Here is a 23,499-nt window from a genome sequence, read left to right on the forward strand (position 1 = left end):
TCAAATTTCCAAGAAGTAAATCGTTCGACTTCAAAGGGGAAATTTCATTTTTCGTAATATATGTTTCTTTTTTTTTCTCATTTTGAATGTACTCTGATGCAGATGTTGGCAAAACCAAGTAAGTTTATATTTTGAAAGGATATGACGTTTCCGTTAGCAAAGAAAATAATAACAGTCTACTGTTTGACGGACTATATGGCTCCGAAGCTGCTCGGACAGCTGCATTGTCACGTGATAATAAAAAATAATATTAGTAAGCGTTTTATTCTTCATATTTTAAATGCAGTTCAATAATTCACTAGCTTTGTTTTGGAGCGAAACGAAATTCTGTTTGACGTATACCAACTGTTCATAAATGTTAAAAAATGTCTACAAGATTTCTTACTGTAGAACAAGCTGTGGTTTATTTAGAGACATTGTCAGATTCGGATTTTTCAGATGTAGATAAATGCCAATTATCCCCTGATGAACCAGGCAATATCAGTGAGGAAAAATAGTTGTTGACAGAGATGAAATCCTACAATTTTTTGGTTTGCTGCTATTGAGTGGGTACCATTCCGTTCCCTCTGAAGATATGTATTGGAGCAGTGCAGAAGATACATCTGTGCCAATTGTACCAACAGTTATGCCTCAAAATCGTTTTCGAAAAATAAGAAACCACCTTAATTTGATGGACAACCATGAATTAAAACAAAATGACAAACTTGGAAAAGTATACTCTATTTACGAAGAATTGTGAAAAAACCTTCAACAATTTGGTGTATTTCATGAAAAATTGAGCATAGATGAATCTATGGTTCCCTACTACGGTCGGCATTCATGTAAAATGTTTATTAGAGGAACATCAATAAGATTCGGCTTCAAAATTTGGATGCTGTGCTCTTCAAGTGGATACCCATATTCCATGGAGATTTATTCAAGTAAAAAAGAAGGATCCCCTGATGTGCAATTAGGATCCAGAGTTGAAAAATGATCTATTATCAGTTTTGACTGACACGTCTAAGCATGAAGTATACTTTGATAACTTTTTTACATCATATGACTTAATTTCTCAGCTATCAAAAAAAGGTGTACGAGCAATAGGAACAATTCGTGAAAACCGAACTGGCCATTGTCCACTGAAATCCAAAAAAGCCCTTTCTAAGGAAGATCGAGGAAATTTTGACTATCGATCTGATGGATCAGTGTACATGTGCAACTGGAATGGTAATGCAGTGGTTACAGTAGCATCTAATTTTTATACACATGAGCCACTTGCATCTGTAAAACGTTACTCAAATGCGCAGAAATGCAAGATAGATGTGCCACAACCTCATCTTATCCAGAGATACAATGAAGGAATGGGGGGTGTGGACGTCTTGGATAAACTTTTAGGGAGCTACAGACCTCATTTGAGGAGTAAAAAATGGTGGTGTAATCTTTTTAGTAATGCTCTGAATATTTCAGTTGTAGCTAGTTGGTTACTTCATTGTGAGTTACACGAAGTCAAGATGAAGCATTTAGAGTTCCGAAGAGAAATAACAACTCACCCAGTGGCGGATCCAGAGGCCTGTTTTGGGGGGGGGGGGGCGATTTTATCCATGGGGCGATTGGTCCATAAAAAATTTGGGGGGGGGAGGGGTCAGAGAAGTCACGGGAGGGGGGATGTGGGCAGCGCCCTTATTTATTTATTTATTATTTTATTTTAAATTTTATAAAATTGGGCTATGGTATTTTTGTTGTTGATTAAATGATCGTCTCAAAAAAAAAAAAAAAAACCTAGGGACACGACCTGAAATCTCGAGACAAATATCAACAGTAGACTTCCTTCTTTCGATTCAAAGCTCCAATTTAATCTTCATCAAAAAACGTGACAAACATTTAAAGTACCCTTATTAAGTCAATTCTTCTTTCTTTAAACACGTGAATCGATCAGCACCAGCATTTTCCAGTCGATCTATAACTTTGAAGTTAGAAAAACGGAGGGGCAGTGCCCCTTTGTTTTTGAAAAGGAGAGTTGCTCCCACGAGCCGCCTATGATTCCATCCCATCCGTTCTCACATGCGCTCAGAAGTATCGGACGCACAAAAGCTATTTCGTTGCGAAGATCATTCATGAGCTTTTAAATTGAGTCTTACAAATAAAGGAAATACATTCCCTTATATCGCCATTTTTTATATATTTTCTCTCATCCTATTATGGAATGAAAGAAAATACCATTCTAATGTAACGTGGGATTTTCAGAGATCGATATGACATGGATTTATGAGGCATTTCTATGAATCTCCTCGGTAATACATTTTTGAATAAAAATAATGTCTAATGATTGCAGAAAAAATGAAAACAAGCAACTACCAAAGTTCACTATAACTACAAATAGCGGCAGTAAAAAACGCGAAACAAAAGTTTAAATAAAGATATATCGAAATAAATCTTGTAACAAAAATTGCTTATATGATAGAACCAGAAGCAAATAAAGCGGTTAATTTTCGTTATACAAAACATAATTTTCCACTATTTAACCAGTATTAAAATTAATTTAGGATCAAAATAAAACATTTTAAGTGTAGTTTACTTTTGTTTGAATAAGATTTTACTAGGAAATGCGAAATACAAGAGACAGAAAAGATCTTTTAACAATTAAAAAAAAATTGATCTGTTAAAAAACCATATTCTGTTACAGCATTGTTAAATTACACTTAATCAGTGGCGTAGCAAACTTGGATGTCAACCGGGGTGGTACTCTGGGCTATCACCCCTCACCCCTCCCCATCAACCGAAGGCGAAATAAAACCTTATTCAATGTTCAATGAAAGAAACGAAGTTCATACAATATTCATAAACAAAACGAAATTGTGTCCCCCCCTCCCCGAGAGGGATATCATCCCAAATAAACGTTTCCCTCGTATTGATACCAATGCATTTGAGAGATTATAAAACATATGCGAATCTCTGTTGGTATTTACATTTTTCCGTTGGTACTTACATTATCATCTCTTACATGCGTTTTGGGTGTCTCCGCCCCCCCCCCCCCCGCCCCACTCCATATGAGTACCAGCCGCCTCAAATGCCCTTCTAGTGAGACCAATATGTTTGATAGAAAAAAAATTTTTTTTTTTTCATGTTGGAAATACAGTTCAGAATTGAAATATCGAAATTTCTCATATTCATTTTAGTGACACACTCTAGGGGGTGTCACCCGGCTTAGCCCCCGCCCTGCAAAATAATTTTTAATATAAATTGAAATGTTGGGGAATTTGTTTTAGAATTGAAGCATTTAAATTTTTCAAAAAAAGTTGAAGATCAATTTCAGGTGCCACCTGGGGCAAACCCATCCGCGCCACCGTAGCAATGCTACTGACTTCATCAACTCACATTTATATATAAAATAATTAAATTTATCAAATAGATAAAGGAGAAAAAAAAACCCGTATTTTCATATCAATCAACTAAAAAACCGCAAATTAAGGGAATATCAGGGTTCATACCCTTTAGGCAGAAAAAAATTCAAGCACTTTTCAAGTACTTTTCAAGGTAAAAAATTTTGTTTTCAAGGCAATATCATAAATTTGTACTAAAAATATTGTATGCAGATTTCATTTACTACAAACACATAGAAATAAGGCAATAATACAAAAAAGTATAGGAAAACAAAATTGCTTTTTCTACAACGAGAGGCACTTTGATGAAAGATCTACTGCGTTGAAAATTTTTCTGAAAATGTTTGAAAAGTTTGGTCATAAAGAGAAGCAGATACCAAGAGGTTTGATTTTGAGGTTTTTCAAAGGTTGCAGCAGTCAGAGGTTTGTATATTTTCTAGAATAAGCAAATTAATACTTTAAAAAAAAAAACCTTTCATAAGTGCTTTTAACTTTTATGGGAAGAAACTAAAATACCCATGTTCAATGGCATTGCCAGAGAGGAGTTTTTGAAGTCACTCCTCCCCCCCCCCTGGTTTCAACATTTATTTCCAATATCTATACAGTGGTTTATTACAATATAAGGGTGGTTAGGACAAAAACACTACCCAGAAAGTTATTTCAGTTTGCACTATTAAGTTCTAAAAATATTAGGTTTGCAAATCATTTATAAGTATGCAAATCAATTATTCGTATGTATTTATTAGCTGTTCAGCCAATAAGGCATTTCAACTGTCCTCGAGTAAATTTAAAAGTTAGGAAGTAAGAAAAGTTTATGAAAGTCTACAGTCCAGTCTCTACACCTCAAAATATACAAAAGCAGTTTAAGCAGTGATAAATACTCTAAATGCAAACTTGAGCCTATTCAGCTTTCATTGATTAACTTGCAATAGACAATAAATGTGCAAGTTCAGATTTATAGAGCCATATTTCGAAATTGAAAAGGTTCACAATAAGTTGACATATATTATGACAAAAGTAGTTTTATTTTGGGAAAAAATGGGTTATTGTTGAAATTAGAATTTAAATTTAGAAAGGCAATAATATTCAGGTGTAATTTTGATTTGTGAGTTCATAAAAAATTACCTGAAAGTTTCAAAGAGCAAAATGGGGCGAGGGGGGGGGGGAATAATTTTTAAAACTAAGACCCCTATTACTTGAATATACATATGTACAACAATAACTTTTGCTATGCATACAATTCATAAAATAGTTTATTAAGTCAAAACATTCTGCATAGAAATACAATGCCCAGTGCGTGTTCATAACCAGCAACAGGTACTGGGCCTAGCTAGGCTGGTACTGGTCAATTTATTAGATCCAAATGAAGATGAATGACCCTCCTTAAGCTATCTACCCCTTTGCTGATTAAAGCCTCTTTCAGTAAGCTCCAAGTACCCACAACCTTAATAAAGTAGTAATTTTGAACATTTGAGGAAAAGGGGAAAATTGGAGATATAGGGAAGTAAAAACATAAAAACGAACACTACTGGATTTCAAGTGAATAATCATAACACAACCACCCCTGTTATACACCTTATTTATTTTAGCAGACATAAAAAATGATGTACTTATAAATAAAATTGTATAAATCAACTTTATATTTAAAATACAAACTTTAAGTTAATTTGTTAGGCGCTCAACTGCTGAAATTTAAATTTTTTTTTAAAAAATCTGTTATGACCAAAAATTAGGTAAAGATAATCATTCAAAATTGCAAAAATAAATAAGCAAATAATTAAACAAGACCAAGGTAATAAATTCTTTAACTCTTTAGTTATTAAAATAAAATAAGCTAATCTGATGTAGCAGTGTCAAAATAACTACTAATTGCCAAAAATATAAAATATTTACAAAATGCAAAAGGATTGAAATCTCAAACAAGGGAAGCAAATTTTCGCGAATTAAGTTTAATGTTGTCATGTTTCCCATAAAATAAACTTATATTTTACTGAAATTTAACAGAAAATATGCTAATCTACGGTAGCAAATATGAAAATAACATCCGATTAGTGAATATATTTAAATATTTGCAAGATGCAAAAAGATTGAAATTTCAAACACGAGAAGCAATTTTTCGCAAAGTCTGAGTTTGTTCGACGTGGCATGTTTCCCATGAAATAAATTTATTTGTTTTTTATTAAAATTAAACAAAAAATATACTAATCTAAGGTAGCATATGCGAAACTAACATTTGATTAGCCAAAATATTTAAATATTTGCAAGATGCAAAAAGATTGAAATTTCAAACACAAGAGCAATTTTCCGCGAAACTCGAGTAAGTTCAATGTTGTCATGGTTTCCAAATTAATTTCTTTGTTAATTAATGAAATTAAACAAAAAATAAACTAATCTAAGCTACCATATGTCAAAATATCTTTCGGTTGTAAAAAACATCAAAATATTTACAAGATGCAAAAGGATCGAAATCCCAAACACGGAAGCAATTTTTCGCGATGTTGCATACTGAGCACATGTTCAGAAAATTGCAGTGGTGAAATACTTTTTTTAAAACTTCTAAGCACAATTCGTTGATTTTTGAGAGAATATAAGCACTAAGAAACTTTTTCAAGGTTTTAAAACTTTTTCAAGGTTTTCAAGCACTTGAAAATGAACTTTTTTTTTCAAGCACTTTTCAAGGTTTTTCAAGGGCGTACGAACCCTGAATATGTAATACCCCCCCCCCCTGGAGCAAAAATAAAACGTATGTATGGCACCAGTTATAAATATGCAGGAATGATTACACCTTCGAACGATATAAAACAAACGCTGAGAAGGAAATACGCTTTCAATTTTTAACATTTATCATTTAAATTTTGAGCATAAATGAAAAAAATTTAATGTATAAATTTTGAATTTGAAAAAAATTAGATTATTCTTCAGAAAGTGTTCAAACAAAAACGATTTATTTTGGTATGGAACCTAATAGTAAAAAGAAAAAAAAACCACGAAGTCTGTTGGGGGGGGGGGCGATCGCCCCAATCGCCCCCCCCCCCTGTGGATCCGCCACTAAAACTCACCTCCTAAGAAGAAAAGTACGAGTGGAAAGTCACCCAGGGCCTTGTTGTCATTTACATAAACAATCAAGAATGTCTGACGGACATTATATTGTATCTGCATCCCAAGCACGTTGTGCGGTGTGCAAAAAAAATACGACTAAGAAATGTTTTCATTGCGACAAACGACTTCACCAGCAATGCTTCCTTTCATATCATGGGCATTAGATATTTCTGTATTGGATTTTCTGAATTCTGATATGTACATAAATGCAATTTAAAATACTATTTTTTCCGCAATAAAGTATGCTAAGATAAAAACCGCATTCAAAACCTCTTAGTTTAAAAAAATTCCCTGAAAAAAAAAAAACTTCATACAAAGCACCAATGTTCCAAAAATGGAACACACTGAAAAACATAGTAAAAAAAGAATTTCTGGAAATTTTATTTTATTTCTGTATTTACTAGACATAAATAGACATAATTTCAAAAATTTACTCAAATTTGATCATCCGTCAATAGTTCCGCGGTAAAACGGTTTTAAGGAGCATTGAAATCATCCTCTGATATTTTTAACTGCAAATGAGTCAGTGAGAAGCAAATGGATGTAAGTTGTAATTTCCTAGTTTTGAGTAAAACGTGTTTAAAGATAACGTCCTAGGTAGGTTTTCATTGATTTTTTTTCTAAATCATGGTGTACAGCAGCACCTACTAGGGCTACCAGTACTATTTCTTGTTCCAGGAGAGAGGAGAGGTTCACCTACCATTTGTACTGGTTTCTCCAAATTTTTAATTCTGGCACTTACATTCCTTTGCTTCTCATTGCCTCAAATATACAATTAAAAAATCAAATAGCAAACAAATTAATGCCTTCTAGAACCATTAAAGGGTACAATTTTCGGCAGTAATACAAACAAACTTGGATGCTTACACTCATGCCATTGTTTCTGCTACCAATGTAAGTATTAGTAAGTAATCCTAATTAGTGAGTTAATCTGTATTAATTTTGCAAGTTTCACTTAGAGTACATAACTGCCAAATTTTATGCTGAAAAATGAAGGAAAAAAAAATTGGAGCATTAACCCTCTTAACAGCAGGACCAAGCACAATGTTAATTTCCATAGACTAGGTCGAGTATAAACAGACTTGCTGATAGGAGAGTTAAGTAAGCTCCAATATTTTAATTGCTTTTTTAATAACAGGACTCATTCTGATTAGCACTCATAGGGAGCTAAGTAGAAATTTAGCACAAGAATTAAAAAAAAATTTTACTAGAAACAATATCCGATTATACTCACATATTATAAGACTTAGGATCTGTAATTTCAACTTTCCAATCACACTGAGTGCCAATGGAAACATAGTTTCCCGATGGTGACTTTTCATCCTTTGGATTTTCAGCAATTAAAATTTCATTATCATCTACTTTTAATATAGTTTCAACAGGCAAATATGTTGAAGACATTGTATCTGGGAGGAAAAATTCAATCAGTAAAATTTATTGTAACATTATATATTTTTAATGATCAATGAATAGAATAACAACTTAATCAATTTATAAGAAATAAAGAAATACCTTTGTGCGAAAACATAAAAAAAATTATTACAACATTAAATTGCACAAATTTGCAGAGAATTGCATACACGTGTTTCGGAGTTACAAGGAACTCTTTTTTCAATACAAAAGAGATGCTCTTGTGGATGGAAAAGCATCTGACAAAAGCTCAGAGACGTATTTGTGTGTGAAGCCGCCCTGGGCTTGTGAAACTGGCTGCCCTCTAGGAGTGTTGAATTACAGAGCTAGAAAAGAAAAAAAAAAAAACACATTACAATTTTTTGTCAGTACGTAATCTTTATTTTTTTTTAAGAAATTTAAAAATCAATTTTTTAAAATGAAATTTGGTCAAAATCAAATTTGAAATGTACTAATAATCAACTTTAAACTGATAAAATTATAATTGTTGATTCTAAGTAATAATTATCATTTTGAAGCTCTCCATTATACTTTATTTACTTTTTTAATTAATGATATTTTAATTTGATTAATTTATTTTTATTCTCTAACACTATAAGAATGTCAAACTTTACCAATAACAGAAGTTTCTGAAATTTTAGATATTGCTAAATCTAATGTAATAATAATTTAAAGTTATACTGTTAGCAAATTACTATTTAAAATTAATTTAAAATGCCAAACAAGCAGTTATATGTGCAGTTAGTATATAGATATAAAGTTGGTTGGTTGTTAACTAACCAATTGGGAAATTGGTTGTTAGCAAACTCATAAAAAATTCACTATTGAATACTTATTCTTACATTATAATGAATCTTACATTATATATTTCTAACAAATTAAGAAATTTTTTTTTTTTGCAATTTAAAGCAGTTTCGAAATGAATAATTGTAGCATATTTGTTTCAAAAATAACTTAATTTCGGAAACTTATTCAAAGATTTAGATGAAAAAAAAGTTTTGATGCCTTGTCAACAATTTGCAATTAAATAATAAAACAATTTGTTCAAGTCCAAGAGATGCAGCAACTGAACTTAGTGGTGCAACATCGATATTGATATTTTTGAAACATAGATGTGTCGGTTAATGTTTTTTCAATGTTGATGTTTTATATTTGAACCTAAAATGTTCTTCAAAATGTAAAAATGTTTACAGTTTAGATGAAAATATCATTATTAATTAGTTGTTGCGACATATATCACATTGGAAGTGATTTTCTCTTTGTCTTGTGAAGTTTAGAGATTTATGCTATTTGTTTTTAATTGAAAACCTTACCTATGTCAGATTCTATGATTTTTCACTAATGCAACTGCATCAGATCATTATAAATAGAACAAGTATTGTTTGGAGTCTAAGTTTAATGTGCTGAGAGCTTGGTACAAAATTTTAATTGTTGAAGGGACATCTTACACAAAGGCAAAACTTCTCCAATGAAACTTGATAAGAACATTTAAAAATATAATATTCTTCATATTTTATTCCAGCTAAAAACTAAAGAAATGAATACTGACATATTCTAATGCAATTTTTTTTTTATTGAATGGTCATTAGTCAAAGCTTTTTGGAGCAAAGGTTCCCAACCTTTTTTAGCCTAAAAGCATGCTCTAACATACAGGCTTAAAGGCGGGCACTATCAATTTTTTAAGGTCAATTAACAATGGAGTAATATCATCTCACCTATGAAACATATTGTTAATATGCTTGTGTACAAAAAAGAATAAAAAACACACACAAAGTATAAATTTACTAAAAATATAAATCTCAAAGTCAATACGATTTTTGTCATTTTATTGGACATTGGAATTGGTACATAATCAGAAAGTATGATTACATTCCTGCTAGTAAAATAGCATTTCTTGGCAAGTTGACTGATTAAGGAGGAGTATTGTTGGTATAAATTTAATTTACAATACTTTCGCAATACAGCTATGAAGGCAAGCTAACTAAACTCCGTGCGGACCAAGACTGCTTCTTTTTAGCGAACTTCAAAAAAAATAAAGTTTTAAGCTCAGGTTTCATCTTATCACAACTGTAGCCTATTTTGATAGCTAAAATTTGGCACAAAAATAAAAAGAGACCATTCATATTTCAATCTTGGCTTTTTATCAATGTTAGACACACATCTCTACTTTTGTGTAGCTAATAATTAAAAATCAGAAAACTTTCACACAGCATTTTTTTTCTTCCTTTTTTTTCAACAAAAATATTTTTATCAACGTCACATAGGGGCAAGCACATCAAATACGATCGAGGTCACGGGCATAGGGATCCCTGGTTTTGAGCGTAAGTGAACACCCCAAAAGTGTGAGAAATACCGAATACTAGATTCATGAATTTTCTTCAAAGTTGATATCATGGAATCTAGAGATCACCGAGCCTATAAAATTGTTACAAAAACTTCAAAAGCAACTTTCTATTGATATAAGTTCAATGCAAAAGAAACACTACCGTAATTGTGAAAACAAACCTTAATGGAAAATCACTTTCCCAAAAAGAATCTTTTCATATACCAGTATACAAAAGCACACATTTATTTTCATGTGAACATGTTTCTTACCCTTCATTTTTTTCTTTTTAGAACATTATCTAAGCGCTGCGACTACCGTCTTTTCTGGCAGTAACCATAGGTTAAAAAATTGTAACAGAAGTTGTTTTTATAATGCGGACCAACATAACCCTGGCACAGGGCATGTTGGTCCATTTCATTGTTCTCTTAAAACATTAACATAAAAAAGTTAATGATTTGAACATTTTCCAAAAAGAAAAAAAATCTGGTGTCATGCGAGATATTCAATGATCGATAATTCGATTCAATGATCAATGCGAGATATTCAATGATAATGGAAAATCACTTTCCCAAAAAGAATCTCTTTTCATATACCAGTATACAAAAGCACACATTTATTTTCATGTGAACATGTTTCTTACCCTTTATTTTTTTCTTTTTAGAACATTATCTAAGCGCTGCGACTACCGTCTTTTCTGGCAGTAACCATAGGTTCAAAAATTGTAACAGAAGTTGTTTTTATAATGCGGACCAACATAACCCTGGCACAGGGCATGTTGGTCCATTTCATTGTTCTCTTAAAACATTAACATAAAAAAGTTAATGATTTGAACATTTTCCAAAAAGAAAAAAAATCTGGTGTCATGCGAGATATTCAATGACATTCATCGTAGAAAATTAACTGCTCATTTATTTTTTTGATGAGATAAAAAAATTAAAAATTGAAAAGCAGACCAGCGTGCCCAGATTCCACCTTATCTAGGCTAAGGAAGAAACAATATACATTTTTAATTGTTTATCAAATGAAAAGGGTGAATTTTTTTACAGTAAATGCTGATGTACAATAAAATAAAATTATTACGTTGCAATTGAGTGAGCAAAAAGTTAACACACATAAACAGTGAAAAGCAAACACGTTTTGTTCAATTCCAAATAAATATTCTGTTAAATCATTAATGCAAGGTTAATTTCTTTAATTAAGCAAGGCAGTTAATATTCCGGAAATTTTTAAAACTAATCAATTAACAAGTTAAACATAGGCACACCAGCGATACATAAAATGCCCTACGATTCATTGCTTTTCATACACAATATGAAAAAGTTCAATCAGTTATTTTAACCTAAAAACTAATATGTGCATTACATACATCCGAGTACATTTGCACAGCAACCAACATTTTTTTTTTCTACATTTAAAGAAAATTCAGAATTGAAAAACACTTTTTTGAAATACTCCTCAGCAAAAAATGTTTCCCTTGGCTGAGGCAGACGACAAAAACGGTGTCTTCCGTTACAGAATACTGTCGTCTTCTTACAGCAAGGATGCTTATGACAGCAATACAAAATAACAAGCACAGATAATAAAATGCATGTCAAAAAATATAAAAAGTACCTCAAAGAAATGAATATCATGTCTTTAATTTGGTCTTCATAACCCTTCAAAAATTTTAAAGGGAAAGTACTTTTGATTTTTATATGTTTTACTGTTGCCACAAAATAGTAACATATTAGTTATCTTTCTTGTTCACACCAAAAAAATTATGCATAAAAATATTGGACCTCCGTGTCAAAAAGTATTTCAAACTGCTTTCTGATTTTATAAATAGTATTCTTTAATGCTTTTAACTTAACGTAAATGAAAAAAATCAGCAATAGAATAATTCAGGGGCAAGATTTCTGAGAGTAAAGTATTTATGTTTTAAGGACGCAGCCTTTTCACTTCGTTTTTTTTTCAGTTTATTTATACAGAAGCTAAAAAGCTTCACATACATAGAGGACTGCTTAAAAAGACGCCATGCCTCCGGACACACAAAGAAAAGATTTACAACACGAGAGAACGTTATAACACGCAGGGCACGGGCGGGAGTCGAACCCATGACTTCCGGCTTAGAAGACAAAGTTTTTACCTCCGAACCACTTCGCAATTATTTCAGGTGTATTTAGAAGTATTTTCAAATGTATCAACCGGTTAACGGATGAACGATGATTCATCATATTCTAATAGAGCTACCGGTTAATAAAAACTAATGAAAGCATATCCTACGGACACTCACGGCAATAACCACTGACGTCATCAAATCATCCGACTGGTGCAACCAGTTATTTTATTCGAACATATCTTGGGGGAAAAAGAAGGGGGGGGGGGGGCTTATAGGCAAAAATGTGAAAGAAGGAAGTAAGGCCGTATCCAAAATTTTTCTTCGGGAGGGGCCCGGTTTCGCACTCTGCCCAAGCACACACAGACACAAACACATATATATGTGCACATATACATATGTACCCAGTAAGCAAAATATCTTGCCTCAGTATTGCATAAAGGTTGACATGCAAGAAAAATCATCTTGCATTAATACTGCCTCAATGTTGTTATGTTACTCCCTTTATGCTGTCAGCAGGCTGCCACAATATTGACTGACAAGGTGTATGCAGCATAATATCAGGAAAATATCAAGGTAGGCTGCTTTTGTAACATTGCATACGTATTGATATGACAGGATAATATCAAGATGTTGTCATGACAGCATGAAATCAAGGTCTAGGCAAGATGATCTTGCTTTTTTAATCTTGCATACGTATTGATATGACAGGATAATATCAAGATGTTGTCATGACAGCATGAAATCAAGGTCTAGGCAAGATGATCTTGCTTTTGTAATATTGCATACGTATTGATATGACAGGAAAATATCAGGATACATTGACATGACAGTATGAAATCAGCACGTTTGCAAGGTGTTTTATCCATTTATTTATTTGTATTATTTTCACTTCAAACTCGAGAATTAAATTTCATTCTTTAATTATTTCTGTTATTCTTCAAGATAGTTTTCTAGTCTGAGAATATTTTCTTAAAGCTGACATCTGATCGGAAATTCATATAAAGATATTAATAGTACTCGCAATTTAATTTAAAAAAATGAAAGTTTCTTCGTTTTGCGTAATACTTGACTTATTTTTTAAATTCTTGCTTCTAATTGTATTATAAAGACATAAAATACCTATTTAGAAATAATTGCGGAAGTTTTTATAGCACATTTAAGAGTAAAGGTAGCAAAATAATAAATAAATACAATAAAGTACATTTTCAAATGGATGTCAGCATTGAAAATATCCCATGGACAAAACATATGAATTTATCTCAAAGAATAACATAAATAACCATTGAATAAAATTAATCTTACTTGTGAGATTGAAGTGATAATACGAAATTCTGGACTTTATGTCCTTTGTTATTTTTGGCCATTTCTAACATTGATCGCACATCGTCTGCGATATGACTTGTTTAGTACTATATTAATAAACAAATGCAAATATCAGTTATTCATAAGTTATTCCTAAAACAATACTATTCCACACTAATAACTAAGCAACCAACTTAACGAAGCCTAAAAAATGCAAAGCCACGTGCAACTCCTCTGAACCGACTGAATCAATGTGCCAGCAGTGCGACGGACGCTGGGTAGAAAGAACTGTGCGCATGCGCAAGTATCAACGAAGGTCCACCTGCTCTATTGTGTACTAATTACCTTGACGGCGACAGCATGAAATCAATATCATCTTGACGGCATCAACATGTATGCAATGTTGTTATTTTAAGGTAATATCAATATTGATATTTTAAGATGAATGCAATGTTGCATACGTGTTGTTATAGTAATATTGCTTTTTAATCTTTATGCAAGCTTTATGCAGTATGAAACACGTCAATATTGACGCCGTCAGTATAATATCAAGATCTGTCAAGGTTGATGCAAGAAATTTTGCTAGTAGGGTAGACACACGTACACGCATAAAAAAATATTTAATATAGAAATAAAAGTTCTAAACTGGCTTACAGAGCCGGATTTAGACTTGATGGGGCACTGAGCTATTGCAGGTACGTTTTTCCCTTTTGCGGTCCGGACATTTTTGTCATAGGTGAAACAGACCATTTCCCCCTTATGTGTCTTTTTTACTGATACAGCTCTCTCATGTTTTTGTCTCGTTTTTTAATGCTCCCGATGCTTTTATTTTTCTTTCTTTCTTTTTTTTTTTAAATTCACCTTGTAGGTGGAAGGATAACAAGAGAGTGGTCCTTTAAGTGGGATGTAGACTCCATTCTTTCAAGAGGTCCGGGGGTTTCTCCCTCGGGAATTTTTTTAAAAATAGATATAAAAATCTGTATTTTGAGGCCTTATATGAGGGTAATCGAGACTGCAACAATATGAAGAAAAATAGGCAAACAAAACTTTTTAAAAGTTAAGCATTCTTTTGCAAGACAAGATAAAATAAAATTGCTTGTTCGACAAATCGTTGACATTAATCGACAGAGAGGAAAAGTGAGGAAGGAGAAAAATGGAGTCCATCGTCACTTGCTCATATCGGCTTTTAGTGTAGTTTGTTTTTGTTCATTTCTCTAACACCCTCCCCCCCCCCTCAGTTCATCAAATGCCCTAAGAAAAAATTGTTCAAAAGACTTTAAAAGAAATGGTGTAGAGATTCAGAAAATAAGAACAAAAGAGTAATATTCTGGCCATTCGGGCAAGTCATACTTTATTTTCTTATTGATAAGAGACAAAATTAAAGTAGGGGAGACCGGAGCAAGATGACTATGCTAACAATTCTTGTTGTTTATTAATTTCTTTTTAATAATAATAAAATTAATTTTTCGTGAGCTGCTAGAGTGGTCCTTTGTAGTATTAAATATACTACCATTAAAGTTTTCAAATGAAATTAATGAAGGATATTTTTATTTTTTCATAGCCTTAACAAATCGTCATCTTGCCCCAGTACTGGGGCATGATGACTTTGGCCTTGGGGCAAGATGACAGCACTGAAAAATGTTGAACATATTTTTTATCTTTTAAATATGTTACATGTTTTAAGAAAGAATAACTGTTTTTACATCTTACAAAGTATCAAATTAAGTGTAATGCATTGAAACGTAATGTTGAAGCGTTTAGTTGTACAGCTAACAATAGTTAGAAATAAAAATGCCATTTTCACAATTCGAACATTCCTCATACCACCACTCTTGGCATTGTAGCACTGGATCCGTTCTTCTTTTGGAGGGTCACAACATTTCTCTTTAAAAGCTGGACTTGTAAAGAGATAGTCTTGTCATCTTTCCCCGTGTTTCGGCCCGTCATCATGCCCCGGACTGCCTGTTTGAAAGTATTTGTTCTCATTGCCATAAAGGAAAGCTATTAAATGACGTTTTTTCATAGTAATGCACAGTATATAGATTAAGTTACTCATAAATACTAAAAATAAAAGTTCTATCATGCCTGTATTTCTAGCAGAACTTATTTACACACGCATAAAAGTTAGAACGTGGCAGCGATAAACAATCAGAGCTTAAGAACTAATAAAAAATGGCTATTTCAGCGTCTCTATACTATTGCTGATCAAACAGCCAATAGGACAGCCAGTAGTATCTAGTTGATAACGCTTCCTCGTGGAAAACGGAAAAAATAAGTCATTCGTCATCTTGCCCGGCTCGTCATCTTGCCCCGGTCTCCCCTACTCTTCAAGAAATTTCAAAAACTTAAATAATTTTCAAAGACTCAAAGCTCTTTATTTGCACTTTCCAGAAGTTGATTGTACAGTCTTACAAAATGATTATAACTTTTAAGACACACCTGTTTTAAGTTAAAGATAAATGTATAACGAAATATTTCTCGAAACAAACAATTTTTTCTTCAATCATAATTAGTGCAGAAAATGAAGAGTAAAGTAAGTGTTATATTTTTTTTCTCCCATGCTTAAGACATAACCCAGACAGCACAGATCTTCTAATATTCGTTGTTATATCGTTGAACTTGTGCAAAACTCATGACATATCACAAACGGATATCGACGCGATGTAGATTTCCTCACGTAGTTGGGCTTTTCCAAATATAGTTGACAAAAGTACGAAATTGGCACACGCTTCAAAATAAATCCAAAATAAGTTTGAAAGTTTACATTTATGGTATATAGCGTGTATCTCTAATTTTTGTAATCATTTTGACGAGTTTTTACATGTCTGAAAACTGTTTAATCTGCTCATGCGCAACAATTTCAGTTTAGAAAAATGGCTATTTACTATGTTTCCACGTTGTCAGTTGTCGGGTTGTGTATTGTTGCGAGCGTGATGTGTAAATGAATTAGCGACTTCTTGTATTAACGTGAAGTAAGTAATTTCCTGCTTTTTAAGTTTTTTTAAATTATGTTTTCTAAATTCAAGAAACAATGTTCTGATCGTCAAGAAGGGAAGATTTCGATAATTGGGAATCTGGCGATCATTTTCTATTGGCGTCAAATCATTGGCACCAATGCATGCGCGGGGATAATTTTTCCTTTCCGAAACGTAAACAAAGGGAAAAACGTAGGGTTTTATTTACCAAAACTTGAAATGATTTTAAAGGCTCAACAAGATTTATGCAAAAGAAAGAAAACAAGATAATAATGAATTTCAATGTAATCTAAGCACTTATTATCTATAAAATCATACAACCATTTTCCCAAGACAATTCAACAGGACAACATCTTCACATTTAAACATTTTTTTTTAAATTTTAAGTTTAAAAAGTTACAACTTTTTAAACAAAGAACATAATGACCACTATTTACATTGCAGTAGGTCATACGAATTTGTGCTAATAATAAAATGAAAAAAGTTAATTTGAATTTTGTCATCTTGAAATCAAATTATGTTTTTCGCGATCACGTGTGTTTGTATGTGTGTGTGTGTGGGGGGGGGGGTATGTGTATGTGCGTAGGCATGTGTGTTTGTGTCTGTGTGCAGTCATGAGTGTGTGGGTAGTTGTGTGTATGAGTGTTTGTGCGCGTGGGGGCGGGGTATGTGTATATGTGTGTGTGTGTGTAAGCATATGTGTTTGTGTCTGTGTGCAGTCATGAGTGTGTGGGTAGTTGTGTGTATGAGTGTTTGTGTGCGTGAGGGCGGGGTATATGTATGTGTGTGTGTGTAAGCATATGTGTTTGTGTCTGTGTGCAGGCATGAATGTGTGGGCAGTTGTGTGTATTTGTGTGTATGTGTAGGTGTCTGTATGCATGCGTGTGTGTATGTGTTTGTGTAAGTGTGTAGGGGTATGTGTGTTTATGGTGGTGTTTGTGTATGTGTGTGTATGTGTTTGCGTGTGTGTTGGTGTGTGTATGTATGCGTGTGTGTGTAGCATATGGACGCAACCTGGAGACGGTTTTCGCTAGAGGAGCAGCGTCGTGAGGCCGGCCGACGCGACGGGTGGTGCTGGCAGAGGGTGGGGCCGCGCCGGTGGGAAAAATGATAGCACGCCAAAAACAGTCAAATGAAAGCAATAAGCAATCGTGATTGCTCAAAAAAAAATATCACCAATATTTTTGGAGAAAAATATTTCAAATTTGGCACGGATCAAAATCCGGATCATCATCATCTTCTACAAAAAAGGGAATGTCTCCCTCCAAATCTTCTGTACCAGAATCTGTCGGAACTCTATATTTCGGCATCAAATGCTCAATTCCTTCAGACTCAGCAGTTGGGAGATCAATATATTGCATTTCTAACCCTTGTTTGCGGTAACCAGGATAGACAGCAGCGATGTCCCTGAGGAATCGATCAAGTCGAGCGCCATTGTTAGCCAAACCCTGAAGACGGAAACGCCGATAATAATGCAGTGCCATATATTGGCGAAGCATATCGACCTTCTCGACTTTAGGGTTGTTTTTAGGATCCTGTTTTCATTTTCAAGGGGATTGATCGTATTTGTGGGATCTTTTTTGTCTACAAACTGACCCTTGCTATGGTTCGTTTTTTTGTGAACCGCATCGGTAAACAGATTTTTAACGTTAAAATACTGTTTCGCCTCATCAGTACATATGTAGCTGGTATCTGGGTGGCAGTGCTTTTTAATAAGAGGCCACAAATCTCTCTTACTCTTTCCATTTACAAGGAAAAAAAGCCCTTCTTTATCATCCCTAGAAAGATAAGGAGAAACGAATAAGCAAAACGTGCACACTACATAAAATGATCGATAGCGGAAACATCTAAAACACATACTTGCAATAGATTCCTAGTACGACCTGAGTCATATTAGGTGTAATTCTTCCTCGATTATATTTCCTAATCGTAAGGAACGTCTCGTCCAAACAAATGGTTTTTCCTACTCCCCCTAGAAGTTTGGAATGGTGGGAGGAAAAGACTTCAGCAACCTCTCGCATGTAGCTGAATAAGTTGACGATGGTTTCAGTGGACATCATAGGATTTTTGGCTTCACTTTCCCACCGAAACTCACGCACCTCCTCCAGAATTTGCGTAAGAGGAAACTTCATTAAAAATGCCACAATAACCACCAAAATCTCCCGAAAAGACAACCGCAGACCATCGAAAAAGCTGTTCTTGGCGGGAGAAATCTAAAACAAGTACACCAAATTTAGCGAGAAATCGTTAGCGCTACGCATTACCAGGCTTACCACTGCATATAAATATACAAATACAAATACAAATACAAATGTGACGACCAACAACAGGCTCTGGGCCCAGCTAGGCTGGTCCTAGTCAATTAATTAGTCCCCAATGAAGATCAATGGCCCTCTTAAAGCTATCCACTCCCTTGCTCATTACCGCCTCTTCCGGTAAGCTATTCCAAGTTCCCATGACCCTGCTAAAGTAGTAGTTTTTCCTGATTTCCAAGTTAGCCTGAGATTTAAATAGCTTAAAACAATGACCCCTTGTCCTGCTTTCCCCGCAAAAATTTAATCCATTTACATCTTTCATTTTGATAAATTTAAATAACTGAATCATGTCCCCTCTGACTCTCCTTTGCTCCAGGCTATACATGTTAAGCCTATTAAGTCTGGTATCATAATCTAAATCTGAGAGTTCCCTTACTAATTTAGTTACCCTTCTTTGAACCCTTTCCAATACAAAAATATCTTTCTTCAGATAAGGCGACCAAAACTGAACAGCATACTCCAAATGAGGTCTTACTAAACTCCTATATAAAGGCAGAAGAACTTTCTTAGATTTGTTTGAAATAGATCTATTGATGAACCCAAGCATTTTGTTGGCTTTGTTACTAGCAATACTGCACTGTTGACTAAACTTGAAGTCCTGATTTATAAAGACACCCAGATCCATAACATTTTCTGCCTGATTTATGACTGAACCCTGTAAACGATATCTCATACGCTTATTTCCATGACCTAAGTGTAGCACTTGACATTTCCCTACATTAACTGCCATACCCCATTTATCTGCCCACTTAGTAATATGATCTAAATCCTCTTGCAGCTGTTTTACTTGTTCTTCATTTTCGACAATCCCCATAACTTTTACATCGTCAGCAAAACAATTCATGCTTCCAGAAATATTTTCATTGATGTCATTCATAAATATAATAAACAAAAGAGGCCCTAAAACTGATCCCTGAGGAACCCCACTTAAAACATCACTCCAATTAGAATGATTTCCTCTCACAACTACTCTTTGCTTCCTACCAGTAAGCCAATTTCTAACCCAAAGTAAAGTTTTTCCTCCTATTCCAATGTCAGCTAACTTGCTGAGAAGAGCAACATGCGGTACCTTGTCAAAAGCTTTTTGAAAATCAATATAAACAACATCCACACATTTTTTGTTATCTAAAGCTGAGGTAACCTTGTCGTAGAAATGCAATAAATTAGTAGTACAGGATTTACCTTTCCTGAAACCATACTGCAAACTAGTCAACAGACTATTAGTCTCTAAGAACATCATGATCTTAATTTTGATCAAAGTTTCAAAAATCTTACAAATCACCGAAGTCAAACTTACAGGTCTATAATTCCCAGCAATACCTTTAGACCCCTTCTTGAAGAGTGGCGTTATGTTAGCCAGCTTCCAGTCCTCTGGCACCGTCCCCGAGTTATAAGAAGCATTGAAAATATTCAAAATAACATCCACTAATTCCTCTGCACATTCAACTAAAATTTTTGGATAGATATTATCTGGTCCCAGAGCTTTAGTTGCTTTAATCTTTTTCAAATGAAATAAAACCTCCTCCCTGGAAAATACAAAATCCTCAAGCTGTATAATAGCTTGTGTCTTGTTAGTGTCAACTGTTGAGATACAGTTATGTTAAACACACTGGAAAAAAAGTTATTTAGAACATTTGCAATAGCCCTATCGTTTTGGATTAAATTTCCATACTCATCAACCAAAGGCCCAATTTGACTGTTTCGAGCTTCCCAGAATTAGCGTAAGCAAAAAACCTCTTAGGGTTCCCATCAATGTCATCTGCCAGCCTTTGCTCCAATTCCCTTTTCTGAATCCGTACCAAATACTTAAAATTTCGCCTTGCCTTACCATACTGGAGCCTCTCCGCACTCTGACCAGTTTCTTTAAACTTACGAAAAGTGACTTGCTTATAATTAAGAGCTTCTTTAGTCTTCCTGGAGAACCACATAGGCCAAATATTGGTACTAACACCTTTTCTCCTAAATGGAACATAGTCCCCAACGGTTTTAGCAAGTTTATCCTTAAATTCCGTCCACTGCTGATCTACGTCGCTATTTTCCAACCCTGACGAAAAAACCTCTTTCAAGCTCTGCCTAAGTGCAACAAAATCGGTGTTTCTGAAATTGGGCACAAACCTAAAATTATCATCTTTGCACACTTCAAATTTAACCCGGAACCTAATGCTGTTATGATCACTATCTCCAATATGCTCCCCTACACTCAACCCCTGAACAAAACTACCTATGTCACAAAAAACTAGATCCAAAATGGCCTTCTCTCGAGTTCCCTGAGTTACAACTTGATCTAAGAAACAGTCACCAATTACTTTTAAAAATTCCTCTTCTTTGCCATTACCAGGATAAAAATTATTCCAATCAATACCCGGAAAATTGAAATCCCCCATTATGATAACGGATCCCTTACTGGACATGTCACTAATAATACGGTACATCTGTTCATCTTGTCCCTGGTTTGAATTAGGTGGCCTATAAATGTTTCCAAAGCGTAGCTTTTTGCCCTTACTGCTCATCAACTCCAGCCAAACCATATCAATATCAGTAGGCTACTATATTACTATTGTAAGTTTTAAGCATTTCTATAATACAATAATGTTAAAATATTCATTAAACTTTAGCTTTTTAGCGTTATTTTCTGGCAGTGTTGAAGTAACCCCCACCTGTTGTAGGACCTGCAGACCGTCAATCCCACCTGTTTTCATTTGAAGTCGACTTTTCTAGATTTTTGTTGGTTTAATCTAAACTGAGTTTTTTGTAATGGGTTAATTTTGTCAAAGGTTTCAATTTGCATATAAATTGAAGTTATTATGTAGGTACATAGAGAGCCATACTATCATGAATCTAGTTAATTTTTTATTTAAAAACATATCATTTATTCATAACGTCTTTAACTCTCTTAAGAGTAATAATTTTTTTGAAGAGTTCACTGTTGTTAAAAATTTAGGAAAATTAAAAAAGGGAAAAAACCTTCGATTAATTTTCAAAGTTTAATTTATGTTGAATATTTTGTTTAGTGTTATTTTCAATGGATGTTTGAAGTATTTCAATATAAAATGACTTATAAAAATGTATTGAGTATGATTGAGTTCCTCAGACCTATTTATATATTATTTTTTTTATATGCCCATGGGTACAAAGGCAACTGTCCGCGGAGTTAACGGGGTGTTGTACCCACGGACATAAAAGATGGTTTTTAAGAAAAATTTTTTGAAGTTGAAAGCTTTGATATTTTCACCTGACAAAATTTGTCAAATTAGATCACAAGTTGTAGATTCTGCCAGAAAATGTTACCGATCGATTAATTAATCGATGCATTAGTGATGGCCTGTTTTCAGTTTTCATAAGCTACATAAAATTGTCTACATTGTGATATCAACACAGCTTATATCGAAAATTCAAGGGGTACTATAATGAAGTACCAAATACATATTAACATACTATTGTACTTTTTGTCATTACATATAATTTTCTTCATTTTTTAAGCAAGAAAACTTATATTGATCAAGGAACAGATGGAAATGCTTATATTTTAAAAGTCTAAAAGGTAATATCTCTCTGTATTGAATTTTCATGCTTTTTCTCTTTCTTTCAAATACAAATAATATTTGTTTTTATTTGTCAGATTGTAAATCTAACTTTTCTTTTCACCTTTTATTTCCATCAATTGACTTATGTTATTTTGCTTATGTGTTGAGCTAGGTTTCTTGAAGATCAAATTGTGACAAATGTTTTAATGTATTCATACTGAAATTTTAACTAAGAGAGTTACAGTTCTAACTTTGCTCCCCCTCCCCCCCATATCTCTCCCTTTTCATGCAACTGAATTTTTAATTAAGTCCTTTGATTGTTTTATTATTTTTTATATTTTCCTATGGTTAGGTTTAGAGCTGTTTTTTAGTCATAAGTATCTGTATAAAATTTACCAAAATGTATATTTAAAAATTATTTTAAATACAGTGTAACTTCGATTTAACGATACTCGATTTGACGATTTCCTCAATTTAGCGACACATTTCACTGATCCGGATTTAACTGCATTGAATGTACGCTCCTTGATTTAAAGATAACCTTATTTAACGATAACTTTCTCCAGTCCTTTGACAATTATTAAATCGGGGTTATACTGTATTTTTTTTATATTTAATAGCACATAATTGTGAGTAGCAAATCTGCTACTTATATTTTTCCATGACTTTGAATTAATGCTCACACAAAAGCAACTATGTTGTCATTCCATTGCTTGCTCATGTCCGTGCTATGACGAAAAGTGGCTAAAGTAGTCTTAAAACCACTTGGTCTCAATGAATAAATTCTGAGATTAACTACACGAGATCTTACTGTTGTTCTCAGGTTTAAATGCAGGGCTGACAAGAGTCTGTCGAGTTAGTTGGAAAATATGGGAGGGCTGGGGTTTGGTGAACAAACTGACAAGAGGTCCGCCTTGGCTCTTGGCAGCTGTGACAATGATATTTTTTAAGCTTTATGATAGATGTAACAAATGTGATAGCTGGATGACAAATGAAGATGTGTCTTCTTGCTGTCCAACTAACGATTAGAAGGTAAATGCTCTTTCTATTATAAAGTTTCAATTTTCTTTTCAGTCGTTTTGTTCAGTCAG

The 23,499-nt window shown here is 33.6% G+C and overlaps 1 protein-coding gene across 1 annotated transcript in view; it reads right to left on the reverse strand.

Annotated features, from left to right (window-relative positions):
• Positions 1–11,917, reverse strand: part of LOC129218525 (putative uncharacterized protein DDB_G0271982) — a 39,005-nt gene extending 27,088 nt beyond the window's left edge. Inside the window, exons 1-3 of the mRNA XM_054852814.1 lie at positions 11,806–11,917; positions 7,971–8,194; positions 7,693–7,864 (exon numbers count right to left, since the gene is read on the reverse strand). Coding sequence (XP_054708789.1) covers positions 7,693–7,864; positions 7,971–7,986 — 188 coding nt within the window. The 5' untranslated portion in view covers positions 7,987–8,194; positions 11,806–11,917. The remainder of the gene's footprint in view (positions 1–7,692; positions 7,865–7,970; positions 8,195–11,805) is intronic.
• Between the last annotated feature and the right edge of the window lie 11,582 nt (positions 11,918–23,499).

The sequence above is a fragment of the Uloborus diversus genome, chromosome 3, assembly GCF_026930045.1.
Source record: "Uloborus diversus isolate 005 chromosome 3, Udiv.v.3.1, whole genome shotgun sequence".
In the NCBI taxonomy this organism is placed as follows: domain Eukaryota; kingdom Metazoa; phylum Arthropoda; class Arachnida; order Araneae; family Uloboridae; genus Uloborus; species Uloborus diversus.